Below are 18,076 nucleotides of genomic sequence, written 5' to 3'. Positions count from 1 at the left end.
ACTTATCATCAACAACACCAACAACTAGCAACGGACCCAGAACAACAACAATAACAGCAACAATAACCGCAACAACATGCGCTCCCAGAATCCCCCAGAATCCCCGGCACGAACCCGGAAGAGAACGAACACGTTGCGAACACCGGTCGTAATAATATGCATCAGAGGCCGTATTCACAAAGCATTTTATCTTACCGCTAGGAGTCCTCCTAACTCGCGCTAAAACAGAAATGTTGTGAACTACAGTGTTGAAGTGTTGACTGATTTGTGCCAAGGTGTTTGCCTAAAATGTGTATTCAAAGTGATCCCTAATTGCCAGTCCACTCGGTTCCACACGGCCAAATTCATTGTCATGTTGATCGCCATCATCATCATCATCATCAGCAAGAGGAGGTGAAGAGGAGGAGGAGGTGCAAGGTCCAAGCGCTTGCAAGCTCACTTATTCTTAATCGTCTGCCTGTACCAGAACCCTCCACGTTTACCGGTGACCCTTTAGAGTACTTGGATTGGAAGACATCCTCTATGGCACTTATCGGCCAGAAGCCCCTCCCTGTGTGTGAAAAAATGCAGGGGAGGCACGCAGAGCAGTTGAAGGATTCTTCTACCGAAACACTGAAGACGCATATAAGGGCATTTGGAACGTGCTACAGGACAGATACGGAAATCCATTCATCATCCAAAGGGCTTTTAGGGACAAACTCACAAAATGGCCAAAGGTAGCTGCAAATGACCCCGCAGCGCTCAGAGAGTTTGCAGATTTTCTGCAAAGTTGTGCCGAAGCCACTCCCCACGTTAAAGGCTTAGCCATCCTCAACGATTGTGAAGAAAATCATAAGCTCCTCAAAAAGCTGCCTGAGTCCATGGCACGTGGCAGGGCTGGGCTGCGCCTTTTTCAGGCGCAGCCCTGCCACAGCCCCTTTCTCTGTCCCTCCTTCGGAGGAGTATTTAAAGGAGCTGCACGTCTGCTGGAAGGATGCCAAGGCTCTCCCCCGTCCTTCTTCCAGTGCTCGGGCTTTGGCTGCCATGCGGGATCCAGCGCAGTATGGGTTGGGTTGAATGCCACCCGTTGAGCCCGCCATTGCCTCCCTCATTTTAACCCCCGATCAGGCCTTGCGGCCGGATGCCAGGTGTCCTCGGCCCCAGTGCAGGGTCACAGACGACCTGCTCTCGAAGGCCTATGACGCAGCAGCGCGTATGGGGCGGATTAGCAATTCCCTCTCCCACCTAATGCTGGCGCTCTCGACCTCGCTGCAACAAGCTGCAGTTGAGCCGTCTACGCAGGACCTGAGCGATGCGTCCCTATAGGCCTTTGCCCTCATGTCCAGGGAATTGGGGCGTGTTATGTCCACCCTGGTCCAGACTCGCCGCCAGGTTTGGTTGGCTCAGTCGCCCCTGACGGAGGCATGCAGGAAGGCCCTCAGAGCCGTGCCAGTGGTACCGGGGGAGCTGTTTGGGTCAGCTGCCCTGGAGACGCTGGAGCGAGCTGCCCAAGCTAGGCAAACCAACCTGCAGCTGTCGGGTCTTCACAGGAGTGTGTCCGCTCCTGGCAGGCCTAGAGCCCCCCCGGCTGCCCCCGGGGCCGCTACCAGCCACCACGCTCTTACCCAGCGCGAGATGAGGGCCTACGCAGGTCTCGGCGGCCCGCCCAGCAGCCCGCTGATAGCTTTCGCGCCCCCGCCCGCCCATCGCCCGGGCAGCCTCGGGCCGCGGAGCCTCACCGGTACCCCTCCAGAGCCGATAGAGGCCGGGGGGCCAGGCGCTAGGACCACGGGGCCGGTCGTCGGCTGTTTTTCCCAGCAGCAGATCAGTTACTGGGCTGCCTGTACTATAGACCCCTGGGTGGTTTCCACCTTAACCCAGGGGTACGAATTACAGTTCCGACGCCGGCCCCAGGCCTTCGGCCGGGTCAGGATGACAGTCGTCCGCGACCCGACGAAGGCCGCAGCTCTGACCCAGGAGCTATCCGCCCTCCTGGCCAAGGGTGCGATCGAGCCAGTGGACCCTCAGTTACAACCCGGGGGGTTCTACTCGGCGTACTTTCTGGTAACCAAGAAAGACGGCGGATTCAGGCCCATTCTAGACCTAAGGGGCCTGAACACGTTTTTAAAAGTTTTACCATTCCACATGCTCACCTCGGCGGACACCCTGAGGGTAGTTGCCAGGGGGGAGTGGTTTACGACCATAGACCTGAAGGACGCCTATTTTCATGTGCCGGTTGCGCCACACCACAGGCGGTTCCTGAGGTTTGCCTATCGGGGCAGGCATTACCAATTCAGGGTACTTCCCTTCGGGCTTTCCCTCTCCCCGAGGGTTTTCACCAGGGTTGTGGCGGCAGCCCTCGCACCCCTGCAGACGCAGGGCATGAAGGTCCTGCCGTATCTGGACGACTGGCTGGTCTGTGCGCCCTCCAGGTCCCAGGTGGCCCAGGACACGGCCCGCCTGCTGTCGCACGTCGCCCGGCTGGGCTTGACGGTGAACTAATCAAAGACTTGCCTGGACCCTTCCCAACGGGTTACCTATCTGGGGTTGGTCCTGGACTCTGTCGCCATGAAGGCCTACCTTTCACCTCGACGGGTGAACGACATCCTCCGCCTCCTTCCCCTATTCAGAGCCGGCAGGAGCCTGCTTTTTATTCAGTTTCTTCAGCTTTTGGGCAAGCTGGCAGCTGCTTCAGCTGTGGTGCCTCTGGGCTTACTGTTCCTGCGCCCACTCCAAATGTGGCTGAACAGCCTGCACCTAGATGCCAAGTGGCACAGGCAGAGGAGGGTCAAGGTGACCCTGCAGTGTCTTGTCTCTCTGGCTCCATGGAGAAAGAGAGCGTATCTGGAGGCAGGCATGCCCATGGGCGCAATTCCGGCACGCCGGGAGTTGGTGACAACCGACGCCTGCCTCTCGGGATGGGGCGCAGTGTGGCAGGGCAGGACTGCGCAGGGACGGTGGTCTGGCCGGGACGTGGCACAACACATCAATGTGCTGGAACTCCGGGCTGTGCAGCTGGCACTAGCCAGCTTTCTGCCCCATTTGACGGGCCGGCATGTCCTGGTCCGGTCGGACAACATGGCCACGGTTTCCCAGGTGAACCACCAGGGGGGCACCAGGTCGGCACGGCTTCTCCGGGTATCCCAGAGCCTGTGGACTTGGGCTTCTCCCCGTCTGGCCAGCCTACGGGCAGTCTATTTGCCGGGGGCCCAGAATCGGGCGGCAGACTTCCTCTCCCGACGGAAGTCTCCACCGGGGGAATGGCGGCTTCACCCCGAGGTGGTGGAGTCAATGTGGGGCCTCTTCGGCAGGGCAGAGGTGGACCTCTTTGCCTCGGAGGAGTCGACGCATTGGCCCCTCTGGTTCTCCTGGGCAGAAGCGTCCAGCCCTTTAGGGCAGGACGCGCTGGCGCACGATTGGCCGGACAGGCCTCTTTATGCATACCCACCATTGCTTCTGGTTCTGCCGACACTCCAGAGGGTCCTTTTGCAGGGCCACCGGCTCCTTCTGGTGGCCCCCTTTTGGCCGGGAAGGCTCTGGTATCCACTGCTGCTCAGGCTCTGCTGCAGCTCGCCATGGCGCCTCCCCGACAGGAGGGATCTCCTGTCCCAGCTGGGGGGTCAGATCTGGCATTCCGACCCCTCTCGCCTACAGCTCTGGGCTTGGCCACTGCAGGCCCCGACCCACTGCTGAGGGAGTGCACTGCGGCTGTCAGGGCTACTGTTATGAGTGCCAGTGCACCGTCGACCAGGTTGCAGTACGCAAACAAGTGGAAGCTGTTCTCCAACTGGGTCTATGTCGCTGCCATCTCCTCCCTACATGATAGGGTTGACAGCGCCACGGTAGGGTGCCACAGATTAGTGTCCCTCTTTCTTAGAGGGGCTTTGAGGCTGCGTCCCCCTACAGCCATGAGGTCTCCAGCATGGGACCTGCCGCTGGTGCTGGAAGCCTTGTCATCGCCTCCCTTCAAGCCTTTGGGTCAAGGGGGGTTGAAGTGGCTGTCCATGAAGGCTGCCTTTTTACTCGCCATAACCTCTGCCAAGCGGATCGGGGAGTTGCATGCCCTATCAGTGAGTGATACATGCCTGAGGTGGAACTCTGATGGCTCGGGTGTCACTCTATGGCCGAATGTTGCGTTCCTTCCAAAGGTGCTGCCACGCAATCACCTTAACCAGCCCATCCAGTTAGCACGCTTTGACCCCCCTTCTGGGGAGGGTGGGTCCGAGCTGCTGTGCCCGGTGCGGGCCCTTAGGGTTTATATTTCTGCTACCGCCGGTATTCGCCAGTTGGAGCAGCTTTTTGTTTGCCATGGTGGCCCTAATAGGGGTCGTGCTTTAACAAAGCAGAGGCTGTCCCACTGGATTGTGGAGACCATAACGCACGGCTACGGGGCCAGTGGCCGCCCCCCCGCCATCCAGGGTGAGGTGTCACTCAACCAGGAGCGTCTCAACATCATGGGCTGCCCTGAGAGGGGTGCCCCTGGGGACCATCTGTCGGGGGCGTCATGGGCGTCGCCTAGCACATTCTCCAGGTTCTACCGGGTCAACGTTGCCACTCCCCATCCAATGGGCGTGGTCCTGAGGCCAAGCTCTGCTGTCTCTGGTCAGTAGGGTGAGCGCTTTGATTCTTCCTGACGTTGTTGGTATTGGCCATCCAGTGCTTAATGCACCGCCTCTGGCGGTCAGTAAGGATGAAATAGAACGCAGAGTTACGTATGTAACTCCGGTTCTATGAATCCTGGATGACCGCCAGAGTTACAGGTCACTCAGAAGTCTCGTGGTTTGCGAGAAGATTCTGGGAACAGATCCTCTGTCGACACCGGGCTATATAGCCAACCCGGTGTCACGAGGGTCACATGTGACCTTGTTGGTATAGGTACTTGAACTGCGCATGCGCGAGACGGATAAATCCAGTGCTTAATGCACCGTCATCCAGGATTCATAGAACCGGAGTTACATACGTAACTCTGCGTTATTACATCGCGCACTAACTCCACAACAAGTTTAATACCCTAACATTTCTTATCGCAGCCATTTTACGATTCTTTGTGAATAGGCTTACTGAGTTAGGAGTCCTCTTGAGGACTTTTAAGCTCTCCTAGACTTAGGTGCTACTTTTAGGCCTAAAATACTTGGTGAAATGCTCTTAGTGAAAAAAGTTAGGAGTCCTAAATTTAAGAGTGACACGCCCATTATTTTTAGGAGTTACTCCTAAATTCGCCAGTTAGGACCTACTTTTAGCCCTAAGATCCTTTGTGAATACGGCCCCAGGTGCATATGAGACCTATAGGTCTCATTAGAAAATCCTCCAAATCTATGACGGCATGACCATATGGGATTTTGTGTTTTCATGCGGAAATTACCTGACCAGGCAACAGGTGTATCTAATGCTGAGAGACATTTGAACACAATATATATACTGTATATATTTTTCTCTTTAGACAGATCTGTTGGTCAAACTGAGCATCACAAAAATAACAAATGTAACGTAGTCCATATCCTCTGATAGACACCTTTTTCCATTTAGGGCTTCTTAAGGTTTCTCTCAGGTTTAAGCAGAATTAAATAACACTTTGGTCCTAATTTGGCTCCTAACAGACCAATCTAACAGATTAGATATTAAATTTGCAGATACTTCACCATCTGCATATTACCCAGAGGAGTTGACACAAACTGGAATGAAATTTATCCAAACAGAAGACCAGCATGGTGAGGGTGATAAACTTGGTCTCATTGAGGTTATCTGGACAATTCTGTGCCAAGAATGCACTGTTTGCAGTCAGCCATGGCTTCTCTCTGAATTGATAATGCTGGGTAAACTGTATTATGACCACAAGGTGGAGGTAATATCCCTTATGGGTAATACCAGTCTTAGTGATCAGACCATCATAACATCTCTTGGCTTCCCTTAAACATCTGCTGCCAATATAATTTGTCAAAGTTTGGAATAAATTTGCATCGTTCATTACATATTATCTGGACAACATTACTGTGAATTGGCATGCAAGTACTTGTGCTAGGAAAATGTTTTATCACACAAGGACCATTGTTTACATTCCTTACATTCAGGTAACCTGAGCAGGAAGATGAAAACGTTATGATTATTAGGTGATTATGGTGAGTATGTATTGCCGTTGGATCTGCTGATTCCTCATGTGCAGTGCAGTGTTCAGTCCACGAGACTAAAGCATAGTGGTACAAAGTGTAATAAAAAATAAAAGTTTTGCATTTAGCCAAATTTTAGTCGCCTTTCTATCGATATTATTAAAACATCAACAGGAAAATGATATTCATGAAAGCTGCAGTATAATTTAGACCAGTCATAGGCTTATTTGTCCATATTTGGATTTGTCCTACACTTCTTCAGTTGTGTCTTCATTCTGATAGGTCCAGACAAGCCTCAGCTGATTATAGAAGGTTGGTCAGTTTTATATATGCCAGGTCACCATCCTTTTACAAGGATAGGTTTTAAGCGTCTTCCTCTGTTCTGACATACAGAAACTGTATGGCAAATTAACTGTTCATTCTTGTACACCTTAATTCTTACAAACCATATTCATCACATCCAACCTACCAAATGTGTAATTGAGATGCATTGAGATTTTTGAATATTCTTTTGTTGGTTTTGTTCATTTTTTTTATTTATTTTGTTAGTTATCAGCCACTATAGTGCCATTATGGAACCAGTTCGGCCGCTACATCCTCTGCTGGTGGTTCTCCTTCGGCAACCTCTCTGGCTCCTACCTAGCCTTCACATTTTGATGATCTCTCACCTGTTTGAAACAGGTTGGTCCAAGCTGAGTTTCGGCACAAGAGCTCTGGAGGAGGTGGAACATACGGTGGGTCCACTGTCTGATCAGAGGACAGAGGGAGTAAGAGATGTTGGAGCATCGCTCTTGTCTGAATGTGTGATTCTGGGAAACAGCGAGCTGCTGGCCCTTCGCTCAGAGGGAGATGTGATCATTGGTGGGTTGTTCCCTGTGCATTACCTTGTCTCAAACTCCCGTGACACCTACAATAGCAAACCCCAGAACGGACCTTGCAATGGGTAAGCAGAATATATGTATTCATTTTCTTGATCAACTTGAAGCTAATATGAACAAATATGAATTCATAAATAGTTACTAGTTTGCATTATTGGAGTCTATACATTTTTTTCTATATGTTTTACAGGTTGCAAATATGTGTTGATGAGTTGATTGTTGATCACTATCTTATTATGTTCTTATTCCTGTTGCTGTTGGGTGTGCTGCTTTTTCAGTTTTGACGACAGAGCCTTCCGGTGGATGATGACAATGATCTTTGCAGTGGAGGAAATTAACCGGAACCCAGCTCTGCTCCCTGGCGTTACGCTTGGCTACCACATCATGGACAGCTGTGATCACATCCACACCAGCCTCAGAGCTCTTTTGTCTTTACTCACTCACAGTACGAAAGGGCAAAACACATTGGGTGAAGATCGGATAAATATAAATAATTTAGAAGGGAAAACAAAGAACATTCAATGGATGTCAAGGACGATAGCTAATGAAGGTAATAAAGAATCGGAAAAACGTCACTTCCCTGATGATGACAGAAAGTCTATGAGGGGAAATGTAACAATAACAAAAAGCACCACAGATTCAGGAAGGTGTCTTACTGGATCTCCAATCACGGCTGTGGTTGGCCTTGCCTCTTCATCCCCTACTGGTGCTATAGCACACATTCTGGGCCCCTTCAGCATCCCTCTGGTGACTATAACCTCAAGCTGTGAATCCAGATACTCGACCCGTTATAAAAAGAGTTTATGCATATATTTAAACATAAAATGTTATATTTTTACAATTTTGCCTTCAGGTTAGTTATTTTGCCACCTGTGCCTGTCTCACTGACAAGCACACCTACCCATCTTTCTTGCGCACAGTGCCCAGTGATCTGTTTCAGGTCAGGGGTCTGGTTGAGCTTGTTAAATTCTTTGGATGGAACTGGGTGGGCACTGTAGGGACCCTGGTAAGACAAATCTTTACAAGTATTACAACTAATAACTCAACATACTCAACTCATGCTCATGTCACCTGTGTGTCTCTGGCTTTTAAGGATGACTACAGTCGTTATGGAATCCAAGCATTCTCTAATCAGTTCATACAACTGGGAGGCTGCCTTGCATACCATCTTACTATCCCACAATCCCCTACCTTGGGTGAGATTGGAGCCATGGCCGACACCCTCCAAAGCTCAAATGCTAAAGTGGTGGTGGTCTTTGCTTCGGAGGTGCAGCTTCAAGAGCTGTTCTCAGAGGTGAGTTGTCCTGTCTATGCCCTCATAAAATATAAAGGCATATTTTTGACCCAAGGAACACATTCTGCCAATTTTCTATATATTGGACAAATGTATATAATTTTCAACTAGCTTGCGGCCCGGAACGTTTCTGGAATCCAATGGGTAGCCAGTGAATCCTGGGTTACCGCTAGCATGCTAACTGCCCCCCAGTTTCACCTCCTCCTGCAAGGCACACTGGGCTTCTCCTTCCCAGGAGTTTACATACCTGGTCTGAGAGAGTTTTTGCTGAAGGTGCGGCCTAAGGCAGAACCTGGCTTTGAGTTTCACAACATGCTATGGGAGGAAGTGTTCGACTGTAGGTTGGAGTTCACGGCAGATCCTTCCAATATGAACGACTTTGAAAGAGTGATAGAGCAGTATGATCAACATGGGTCAAAGCTGAACACCAAGTCTCGCTCCTCAACTCTTAAAACGTATGTGGGTGGAAGGACGGCGTTTAAGTTTTCAGCCCAGGAAAACACTACAGATTCACCTGAGAGGCCTGTGTGCACCGGCTCAGAGGATCTCAGCAATTTGCAAAGCAGTTACACAGAGCTGTCCAAAGTCAGAATATCCTATAACGTTTATAAGGCTGTGTATGCCATCGCCCATGCACTGCACGATTTACTTGAATGTGGTTCTGTTGGAGCCACCACCGCTGAAGCTGGGTGTAAGAAAAATGCATCAAAACCAATAGAGGTGCAGAAAACAGTAATATGCACGTATATATTGTTCTTAAAGTCACAAATCCCTCATTTATAGGGGCAATTTTACTTATTGATGACTATATCCTTTTTTTTTATAATGCAGCTATTGAGCTACCTAAAGAGGGTTAATTTCACCAACCAGTTTGGTGAAAAAGTACATTTTGAGGAAAATGGAGAGCCTGTGCCCCTATATGACATTATCAACCGGCAGAAGGATAGCAAGGGAAAGATTAGGTAACCAAAATTTCTCATGAGAAATTGAAACTTAATAATGGAATGAATTGATGGAATAAATAAACTTAAATATTGGAAAGATATTGAAAAGATGATGTTGATTCAACATTTCTTCATGGCTATAAACATATAATACATATAATAATATATTTTTTTCCCATTTGGTCTATTTGGATCTCTAAATATGTTTCCCTATAAATTAAGATTTGTTAAGGTAGGAAGCTATGATGGTTCGGTTCCAATGGATCAGCAGCTGCAGCTGAATCAGAGTAAAATTGTATGGACAGGAGGCCTATCACAGGTCGGTAATGAACCCCATCATTCCCATGAACTAAACTGTATCATTAAAAAGATATATACAAAGAATAATGCTATGTTTTATTTGTTTTTAGGTTCCCGTGTCTCTTTGCAGTGATCCCTGCCCGCCTGGAAGCAGGCAGGCTAGACGCCCAGGAGAACCTCAGTGTTGCTTTGACTGCTTACCATGTGCAGAAGGAGAGATAAGCAACCAAACTGGTACACAGATGTCCTTTTTATTAAAAGAAATTCATGGGATAACAGGGTTTATGAATAAACTCATATAGCTATTCCACTGGTTGTGTTTACTTCTTTAAGATAATTCAGCGTCGGCACTTGTTTTCCACACGCAGATTCTACAGAGTGTACAAAATGTCCAGAGTACTACTGGTCTGACAAGAGAAAGGTGGAGTGTGTGGCCGGAGTGGACGACTTCCTGTCGGTGTACGACACCATGGGCATCATCCTGATCACGCTCACCCTGCTGGGGGTCGTCATGACAACCGTCATCACTACTGTCTTCCATCACTTCCGTGCCACGCCCATCGTCAGGGCAAACAACTCTGAGATCAGCTTCCTGTTGCTGGTGTCACTAAAGCTGTGTTTCCTTTGCTCCCTTCCCTTCATCGGCAAGCCGTCCACATGGACGTGTAGACTGCGCCAGGCCGCTTTCGGTGTCAGCTTTGTTTTATGTCTCTCCTGTCTGTTGGTCAAGACTATTGTGGTTCTGCTGGCCTTCCGGTCCACTGGGCCAGGTTCTGGAGCTATGAAGCTCTTTGGCCCCGCCCAACAAAGGACTCTCATCCTGTGCACTACTGCACCTCAGGTAGGCGGTGGGCTGTTGGGATTTCAAACACAGCTCATCTTTACTCGCGTTCAGACATTGTAAGTTCATGGTATTTCCTTGATCTCCACTCAGGTTTGTCTCTGTGCTGGTTGGCTCTCAGCAGCACCCCCATTCCCATTCAGGAATCCAATGTACCAAGCCTCAACTGGAAAGGTTAACCATGAATATATTGTAAATAATAGTATAATACTATAACTATTTAATCAAACGTAATAGAAATGCAAAAAAGCATTGATTATTGGCTTGTTCAGAAAGTCTAGCTTGTTCAGGAATGATCTGATCATGGTAAAACCTGGATCGCTAACATTCTTCTGTCTTGTGACCAGATCGTGGTGGAGTGCAGGGAGCTGTGGCCCGCTGGGTTCTACCTGGTGCTGGGCTACATCGGCCTGCTGGCGTCCCTCTGCCTGCTCCTCGCCTACCTTGGCCGCAAGCTGCCCGACACCTTCAACGAGGCCAAACTCATCACCTTCAGCATGATCATCTTCTGTGCTGTGTGGCTCTCGTTCATCCCGGCTCACGTCAGCTCCCCAGGGAAATTCACTGTGGCCGTTGAGATATTTGCCATCTTGGCCTCCAGTTTTGGATTGTTGTTATGTATATTTGTGCCTAAATGTTTTATAATTTTAGTGAGACCTGAGAACAATGTCAAGAAGCGAATGAATAAATCTCCCCGATAAACCAGGCCTGATAATGCACACAATGTTTCACTTCCTGAAATATCAACTAAATGATCATGGATTGAGAGCAATCATGTGCTAACAATCGTGATGAAAGGGGTAGTAATATCGGTACATAAGAATCTTGTATCTTGTTTGCATAGCATTATAGCAGTTCTTTGAAAGCTGCTGTTGCTTTTGTTTATTGCTAATCTGCACAAACTGCATGGTGAAAGTATTTCAGTAACCAAAACATTTTTCAACAAATAAGTCTTTACGATGTAAACATAGCGACATGCAAAAAATCCTTTATTCATCTTATTTTATAGCATTTACATATGTATGTCATTATGTAGACAATCACAATGCTTTATTCTGCAGAGATTAAAGAATCCTTTCTATCAATGTGACTCATCTCAATGTAGCATTCATGAAGATGTTTCAGGAGCGGGTACTAAAGAACTTACACCAATACAAAGTAAAAAAGGTGTCAATTTGCAACACAATCTATAAATCGTTTTTTACATATGTATTGGTCAAACTGATCAATCTATAACAATTGTTGAAATGAAAAGATCATAAAATGTCGGTATTTAGTCTAAATCCTACAAGACAACTCTATATTATCTCTATAATCCATTTATTACAAACTAAGTCATTGCACTCTTTCAATAATTGTCACACCTCATATCTCTGGTCGTTTATTTGTTATAGCCACTGGAGCCTATAGTGTTGGACAGAAAAATCCCCATTTATAATCCTGAATATACCAACCTTCTTAAATTCTACGACAGTTAACAGATTGCACGTCACTTCTTCCCCATCAGGTGTTGCTTGGTATTCTTTTCCGGCTGCAATAAAATTATGAAACACTTTGGCGCAAACAAGCAGAACAGCAAACCAAAACTGGAGGCCAGAATAGCAAAGGTCTCCACAGCATCTGCATACTTTCCAGGAGAGCTGATGTAGGCCGGGATGAAGGCCAACCAAACAGCACAGAAGATCAGCATGCTGAAGGTGATGTACTTGGCCTCGTTGAAGTTCCCGGGTAACTTGCGAGCCAGAAAGGCCAGTATGAAACACATGCAGGCCAGGAGACCGATGTAGCCCAGAACACACCAAAAGGCAAGGCTGGACCCCACACTGCATTCAAGAACTATCTTGGAATGCTCATAAAGTGTGTTCCTGGATGGGAATGGTGGTGCATCTATAAGCCATGCTGCACAGATGATCACCTGGACCAGAGTGCACGTTGAGATGATAGCCCTCTGCTGCATGGGCCCTAGCCACTTCATGAGGTTGTTCCCAGGCCTGGTGGAGGTGAAGACGGCCAGCACCACCAGGGTCTTGCCCAGGATGCAAGAGATGCACAGGGAGAAGGTGATGCTGAAGGCTGTGTGACGCAGCATGCAGGACCAGGGTGTGGGCTCGCCAATGAACACCAGTGCGCACAGAAAGCACAGCGTTAGGGACAGTAGGATGAAGAAGCTAAGCTCAGAGTTGTTGAGACGGACGATGGCTGTGTTCCTGTTGTGGAGGAACACTGCCAGGACAGCTATTGTGATGCAGGCACCCACCACGGCGATCGCCGTCAGGGCTATGCCCAAGGAGTCGTAGGTTAGGAACTCAACTTTCTTTGGGATGCATAACGTTCTATCGGTATTGGACCAGAAATCCTCAGGACAAACCGTGCAGTCTATGGCATCTGTGGGATAATCATTTTATTTTGTCATTTCATTTAGACAGAAGTCGTCATGTAACAGAAGACTGCTCAATACAATACTGCCCTATTGAACATAAAGGTTTCACCTGTCTGATTGCTAATTTTCCCAGTGTCACATGGTACACAGTCAAAGCAGCACACAGGCTCACCACGCCGGACAGCCTTCCGAGATCCTGGATGGCAGCTGGCACTGCATATAGACACCAGCACCTAGAGAAAAAATGAATAATCTAATCGCTTGCGCCCTACCATTAAGCTCAAAGTTGAAACTAAGCATAAAGGACACACAGCCTGTGTTGTAGAAGCAGAAGAAAAGAGAAGTCTGAAGTTAAAGTCTATAATATCGATGTATTTTCAGAACATGCTTATAATAATAATAAGTGGGTTTTGATAGGACAGCATTCTATCTGCTATAGCCCTGGACTGTACAATAAGTAACATGGTCATTCCAGATGAATGACTGGATGTAGCTGTCCATTTTGACCTAGAAATGAAATCCAAGGTCAAATCTAGAGCATCCTGACTTACCTCCACCTCAACCTACATATCTTCAACAGTTGGCATCTGATGTGGGTAAATACACAGTGTGAGCAGCTTGCCTCGCTCTGGTGGCCTGCCCAAACTATCTTCTCCTCCTCGATCACAAGCTCCATCCCGGCAGCCTTTGTTCCATCAAACAACCCAATGTTGACAAATTCAATATTTCCCCCAGGGCCTCTCTGCCAGTTGATTATGTCGTAGTAAGGTATCGAGTCTCCCTTTAGGTCAAAGTTCACCTCCTCTCCGCCGATGTTAAACGCTACTTCCTGGAGATAGTGCTGGAGCTTGGGGCACAAACAGACAACATGAGCATTCTTTATTTGAGTGTAACCAGTAGTACAAAAACAACGTTTTGATGTACCTGCCAGGGTTGTATGTCGTTTCTTTGAGCACATGACTTGTTGTAGAAGGGCCCGCTGTGTTCTTGACAGCCGAGAAGGTTGTTCAGGGAATGGGCGATGGCATACACGGCCTTGTAGACGTTGTAGGCGACTCTGGGGCTCGACGTATTCATGTAGCCCGAGTGCTGCGCCAAAAGGGACTCCTGCCCTGAGCAGGGGGGCAGTGGGGAGTAGAAGGAGTGAGAAGGAGAGCAACCGTAAAGAGCACCCCAGAGCTCTTGGACCAGGGTATTAGAGGGGTATGTCTGAGGGTCTACCGTCTCCAGGTAGCTTCTGAGCCCCCGGATGTGGCCCTGCCTGATGCCGAAGCCAATGGTGCCCCCGAGGTAGGGGTAGAACTCCCTGCCAGCGAACACAGAGGCGGTGACCCAGGCCTCGCTGGCCACCCATTGGATTCCTGTGATGTTCAGCATCATGTAGTCCTTCAGGAAGGGAGTCATCTCTCCTTCGGCAGAAAACACTACCACCACCTTTGCCCCAGAGTCTTGCATCACCTTTCAAAACAAACAAAAGAGAAAGAGAGTGCTTGTGAAAACCAGAGCACAATACAAGGAGGAAAAAGTTTGTTTGCATAGCACATTAAGACATTAAACATTAACAACATTAAACATAACAACTTGATCACGGAAACCAGCACCTAAGGGTTCAAACCTGCTGATTACAAATGTATACTTATCCTATACGTTTGCCTCTACCTGCATAATCTCAAGAGCCCTCTGGCGGTTGTAGAGCAAAGGGATCATCTCCTGGTAGGCGACACACACGCCTGTGCCCTTCAACTCCCTGAGAAGACCATGTACAGCAAAGCGTCCATACTCGTGGTCCCCTCGCACCAAGCCCACCCAGGTCCAGTGGAACCTCAGCAGCAGCTGGGCGATGGCCTTGACCTAGTCACAGGGGGCAGTTTGATTCATTCAGCTGTCTTTGTGTTGTATTGGAATATTGTTGTTTAATTAAACAAGGGGTCGATTGCATTGCATTGTTCATATTTTATCCACACATGTTCTGTATTTGTGTTTAGACTTAGAACATACATTAACATTTACATTTAGGGCATTTAACAGACGCTTTAATCCAAAGCGATTTACATAAGTAATTTTTATTATTACACATCAGTAACACAACAGTAATAACAACATGATAACAATTGAACTGCTAACACTGCTAGCAAACCAGCTTGCCCACTTATATTTCCTATGTTATGTTGTAATGGACTTGTATGAGGTTGTATGAGGTGCATGTGCAGATCACCCTGCTTGGTGCTGACACTGATTACTAGCAATCAACATATTGCATGCACCTCACACACACACCTCAGCACCGTGGCTGGAAAGCACTACACATGTCTTGTTTTGCTGTACATAATAATATGTGTGACATTTTTTGGCATTGTTACCTGATAGTCATCATTTGGAATCACTCTGAAAAAAGTAGGATATTTTCTCCTGTCACTGAGACATGCACACGATGAGAAGTAACTGATCTAGGACAGAATTGGTTAAAAAAAACAACAATGGCACGCATTTATAACTTTCACAGCATTTCCTTTGTTAATTCTGTTATTTATCATTGTTCATCGTTTTGGTTGAATATTCTGATTGTGATCAGCCTAAATTTGAGTCGCTCTGTCTACAAAACATCTGCTAAATGACTGAATGTAAACGTAACCCAAGTCATCTTTACCATTGGGATTCTGAAAGGCTGGAGTATTCGAGACACCACGATTGACTGGGCAGAGCCTGACTCCCCAATGATAGCCAGCAGTGGCGAGGCACCGTGGCACATGGGGGACTCGGCTTCCGCCAGCCCGTTCATCATCGCCAGGGCCGCCCGTTGGCCTGTCAGTGGATACGCACACGAGTCGAAGATCTTGTAGCCGAGCGTGTGATTGGATAACAGCTTCTTGCTCTGGTTTATCTCCTCCACTGCCAGCCTCATGGTCTGCGCCCAGCGGAAAGCCCTGGGATCAAACCTGCATGTGTACAAACACAACACACACACAAATGACAAATGGATGTGTTCATGACATTACAAATGCTCACAATCCCTTTAATCAGGGAAGATGTTTTTCCTATTCTCCATATCAATTAGATCGCTTATTTTTATATTTTGCATGCAAAATTACACATTTCGTGCTTTTAGATTCTTCTGTGATAAAATAAGACTATTGTTAACCTACTAAACTTGCCCATTGCACTTAACGGCTGGTGGTCTGTAGGTGGAATTGAGGTCTGGCATCTCCTGGTTGTAGTGAAGTGGAAAGATGCCCCCAATAATGTAGTCACCTGCAGCAACAAACCCTGGCTCAAAACTGCTCTGCAATGAGCAGACTTTCACCAGAGGCGCAGGGTCTGCACATGCACCATGGATTAAGACAAACATAGGTTTAACCAATATTAAAAATAAGAGAGTCATGTCGTTTAAACACCCACCCTTCTCCTAGTGGATAAAGGAGAGAGGCAGAAGTCATCATATATGTATCCCACGCCCCACCTTTCATCTCATGACACCATCTCTTGAGTGGGTGTTTTGGTCACGTCCAATTGGTTGATAGAGATGATTGATCCGCGTGCTTAAAAGTTTGTGGTTAAATTATATATAATTTTTAAGCATACAATAGTATAAAATGCTTTATTTCAATGAAGAAATGAAGAATGATATATATATATATATATTATGCAGGTAGAGGCAAACGTATAGGATAAGTATACATTTGTAATCAGCAGGTTTGAACCCTTAGGTGCTGGTTTCCGTGATCAAGTTGTTATGTTTAATGTTGTTAATGTTTAATGTCTTAATGTGCTATGCAAACAAACTTTTTCCTCCTTGTATTGTGCTCTGGTTTTCACAAGCACTCTCTTTCTCTTTTGTTTGTTTTGAAAGGTGATGCAAGACTCTGGGGCAAAGGTGGTGGTAGTGTTTTCTGCCGAAGGAGAGATGACTCCCTTCCTGAAGGACTACATGAGGTTGATGACGTCAATGATATATATATATATATATATATATATATATATATATATTTGAGTCTATTCTACGTATTAGACAGAGTTGATGACATAACTATCAAACATAATTAATATATATATATATATATATATATTTGAGTCTATTCTACGTATTAGACAGAGTTGATGACATAACTATCAAACATAATTAAAACAAAATAGGATTTCTACTTTAAGGAGGTTGATGACGTCATTAAGCCTGATAGAATATTTGTTCCTATAGAGTCCTAAGACGACGTTATACATCCACTGTGACCTTTTATGAAACCCGATAGCCAATTTTTAATTAATTAATTTGTTTTATTTAGTCTGCATCAAGGGTATTTACATCAGTCAAGTGGGCACAAACTTTTTTTTAGCTTTGACATACTGGGTTGTTTGTTGAAATGTTATTTAGAGTGGAACATTCAGACTCCTGGAACCGTCACCTTATCGTGGTGGAGAGGTTTGCGTGTCCCTGTGAACCTGAGAGCTGTGTTGTCTGGAGCCTTGTGCTCCTGGTAGGGTCTCTCATGGCAGAGTGGTCTCAGGTGAGGGGCCAGACTAAGAATGGTTCAAAAAACTCCAATGAATAACGGAAAAAGAGGAGATGTGACCCGGCCCGGAGGAAGCCCGGGGCCCCCGTCTGGAGCCAGGCCCAGACGGAGGGCTCGATGGCGAGCGCCTGGTGGCCGGGTTTGCCACGGAGCCCGGTCGGGCACAGCCCGAACAAACTACGTGGCACCCCCCCTCTCTTCATCCCATGGGCCCACCACCTGTGGGAAGACCCGTTGGGGTCGGGTGCGCAGCCACATGGGTGGCAGCGAAGGTCAGGGGTCTCGACAGACCAGACCCGGGCGGCAGAAGCTGGCTCTGGGGACGTGGAACGTCACCTCGCTGTGGGGAAAGGAACCGGAGCTTGTGAGGGAGGTGGAGCGCTATCAGTTAGATCTGGTGGGGCTTACCTCCACGCACAGTCTCAGCTCTGGTACCGTACTCCTGGATAAGGGTTGGACTCTATTCTTCTCCGGAGTTGCCGAGGGCGTGAGGCGCCGGGCGGGTGTGGGGATACTCATAAATCCCCGGCTGAGCGCCGCGGTGTTGGAGTTTACCCCGGTAGACGAGAGGGTCGCCTCCCTGCGCCTAAGGGTTGTAGGGGGGAAAACTCTGACTGTTGTTTGTGCGTATGCACCAAACAGCAGCTCAGAGTACTCGGCCTTCTTGGAGACCCTGAATGGAGTCCTGTATGGGGCTCCAGTAGGGGACTCCGTAGTTCTGCTGGGAGACTTCAACGCCCACGTGGGCAACGATGGAGACACCTGGAGAGGCGTGGTGGGGAGGAACGGCCTCCCTGATCTAAACCCGAGCGGTCGTTTGTTATTGGACTTCTGTGCTAGTCATGGATTAT

At 47.8% G+C, this 18,076-nt stretch overlaps 2 protein-coding genes and 1 pseudogene across 2 annotated transcripts; 2 read left to right on the top strand and 1 right to left on the bottom strand.

Moving 5' to 3' along the window:
* The first annotated feature begins 860 nt into the window (after positions 1-860).
* LOC132475133 (uncharacterized) lies at positions 861-3,672 on the top strand (annotated as a pseudogene).
* Positions 3,673-7,198: 3,526 nt separating this feature from the next.
* LOC132474271 (extracellular calcium-sensing receptor) lies at positions 7,199-11,283 on the top strand. The gene is made up of 12 exons (XM_060074863.1): positions 7,199-7,406; positions 7,521-7,708; positions 7,815-7,967; positions 8,055-8,255; positions 8,448-8,602; positions 8,726-8,950; positions 9,059-9,217; positions 9,422-9,518; positions 9,610-9,733; positions 9,868-10,340; positions 10,434-10,514; positions 10,688-11,283. The coding sequence occupies exons 1-12, from the start codon at positions 7,265-7,267 to the stop codon at positions 11,039-11,041; spliced, it is 2,352 nt and encodes a 783-aa protein (XP_059930846.1). The 5' UTR covers positions 7,199-7,264; the 3' UTR covers positions 11,042-11,283.
* Positions 11,284-11,343: 60 nt separating this feature from the next.
* On the bottom strand, positions 11,344-16,244 carry LOC132474274 (extracellular calcium-sensing receptor-like). The gene is made up of 8 exons (XM_060074865.1): positions 15,873-16,244; positions 15,368-15,656; positions 15,081-15,167; positions 14,380-14,571; positions 13,645-14,178; positions 13,343-13,567; positions 12,830-12,953; positions 11,344-12,725 (listed from the first exon to the last, which is right to left on the bottom strand). The coding sequence occupies exons 1-8, from the start codon at positions 16,097-16,099 to the stop codon at positions 11,830-11,832; spliced, it is 2,574 nt and encodes an 857-aa protein (XP_059930848.1). The 5' UTR covers positions 16,100-16,244; the 3' UTR covers positions 11,344-11,829.
* Positions 16,245-18,076: the final 1,832 nt, after the last annotated feature.

The sequence above is a fragment of the Gadus macrocephalus genome, chromosome 16 (assembly GCF_031168955.1).
Source record: "Gadus macrocephalus chromosome 16, ASM3116895v1".
NCBI classification, from domain to species: Eukaryota; Metazoa; Chordata; class Actinopteri; order Gadiformes; family Gadidae; genus Gadus; species Gadus macrocephalus.
Note: the sequence above shows the minus strand (reverse complement) of the source record. Positions and strands in the feature narration are given on the sequence as shown.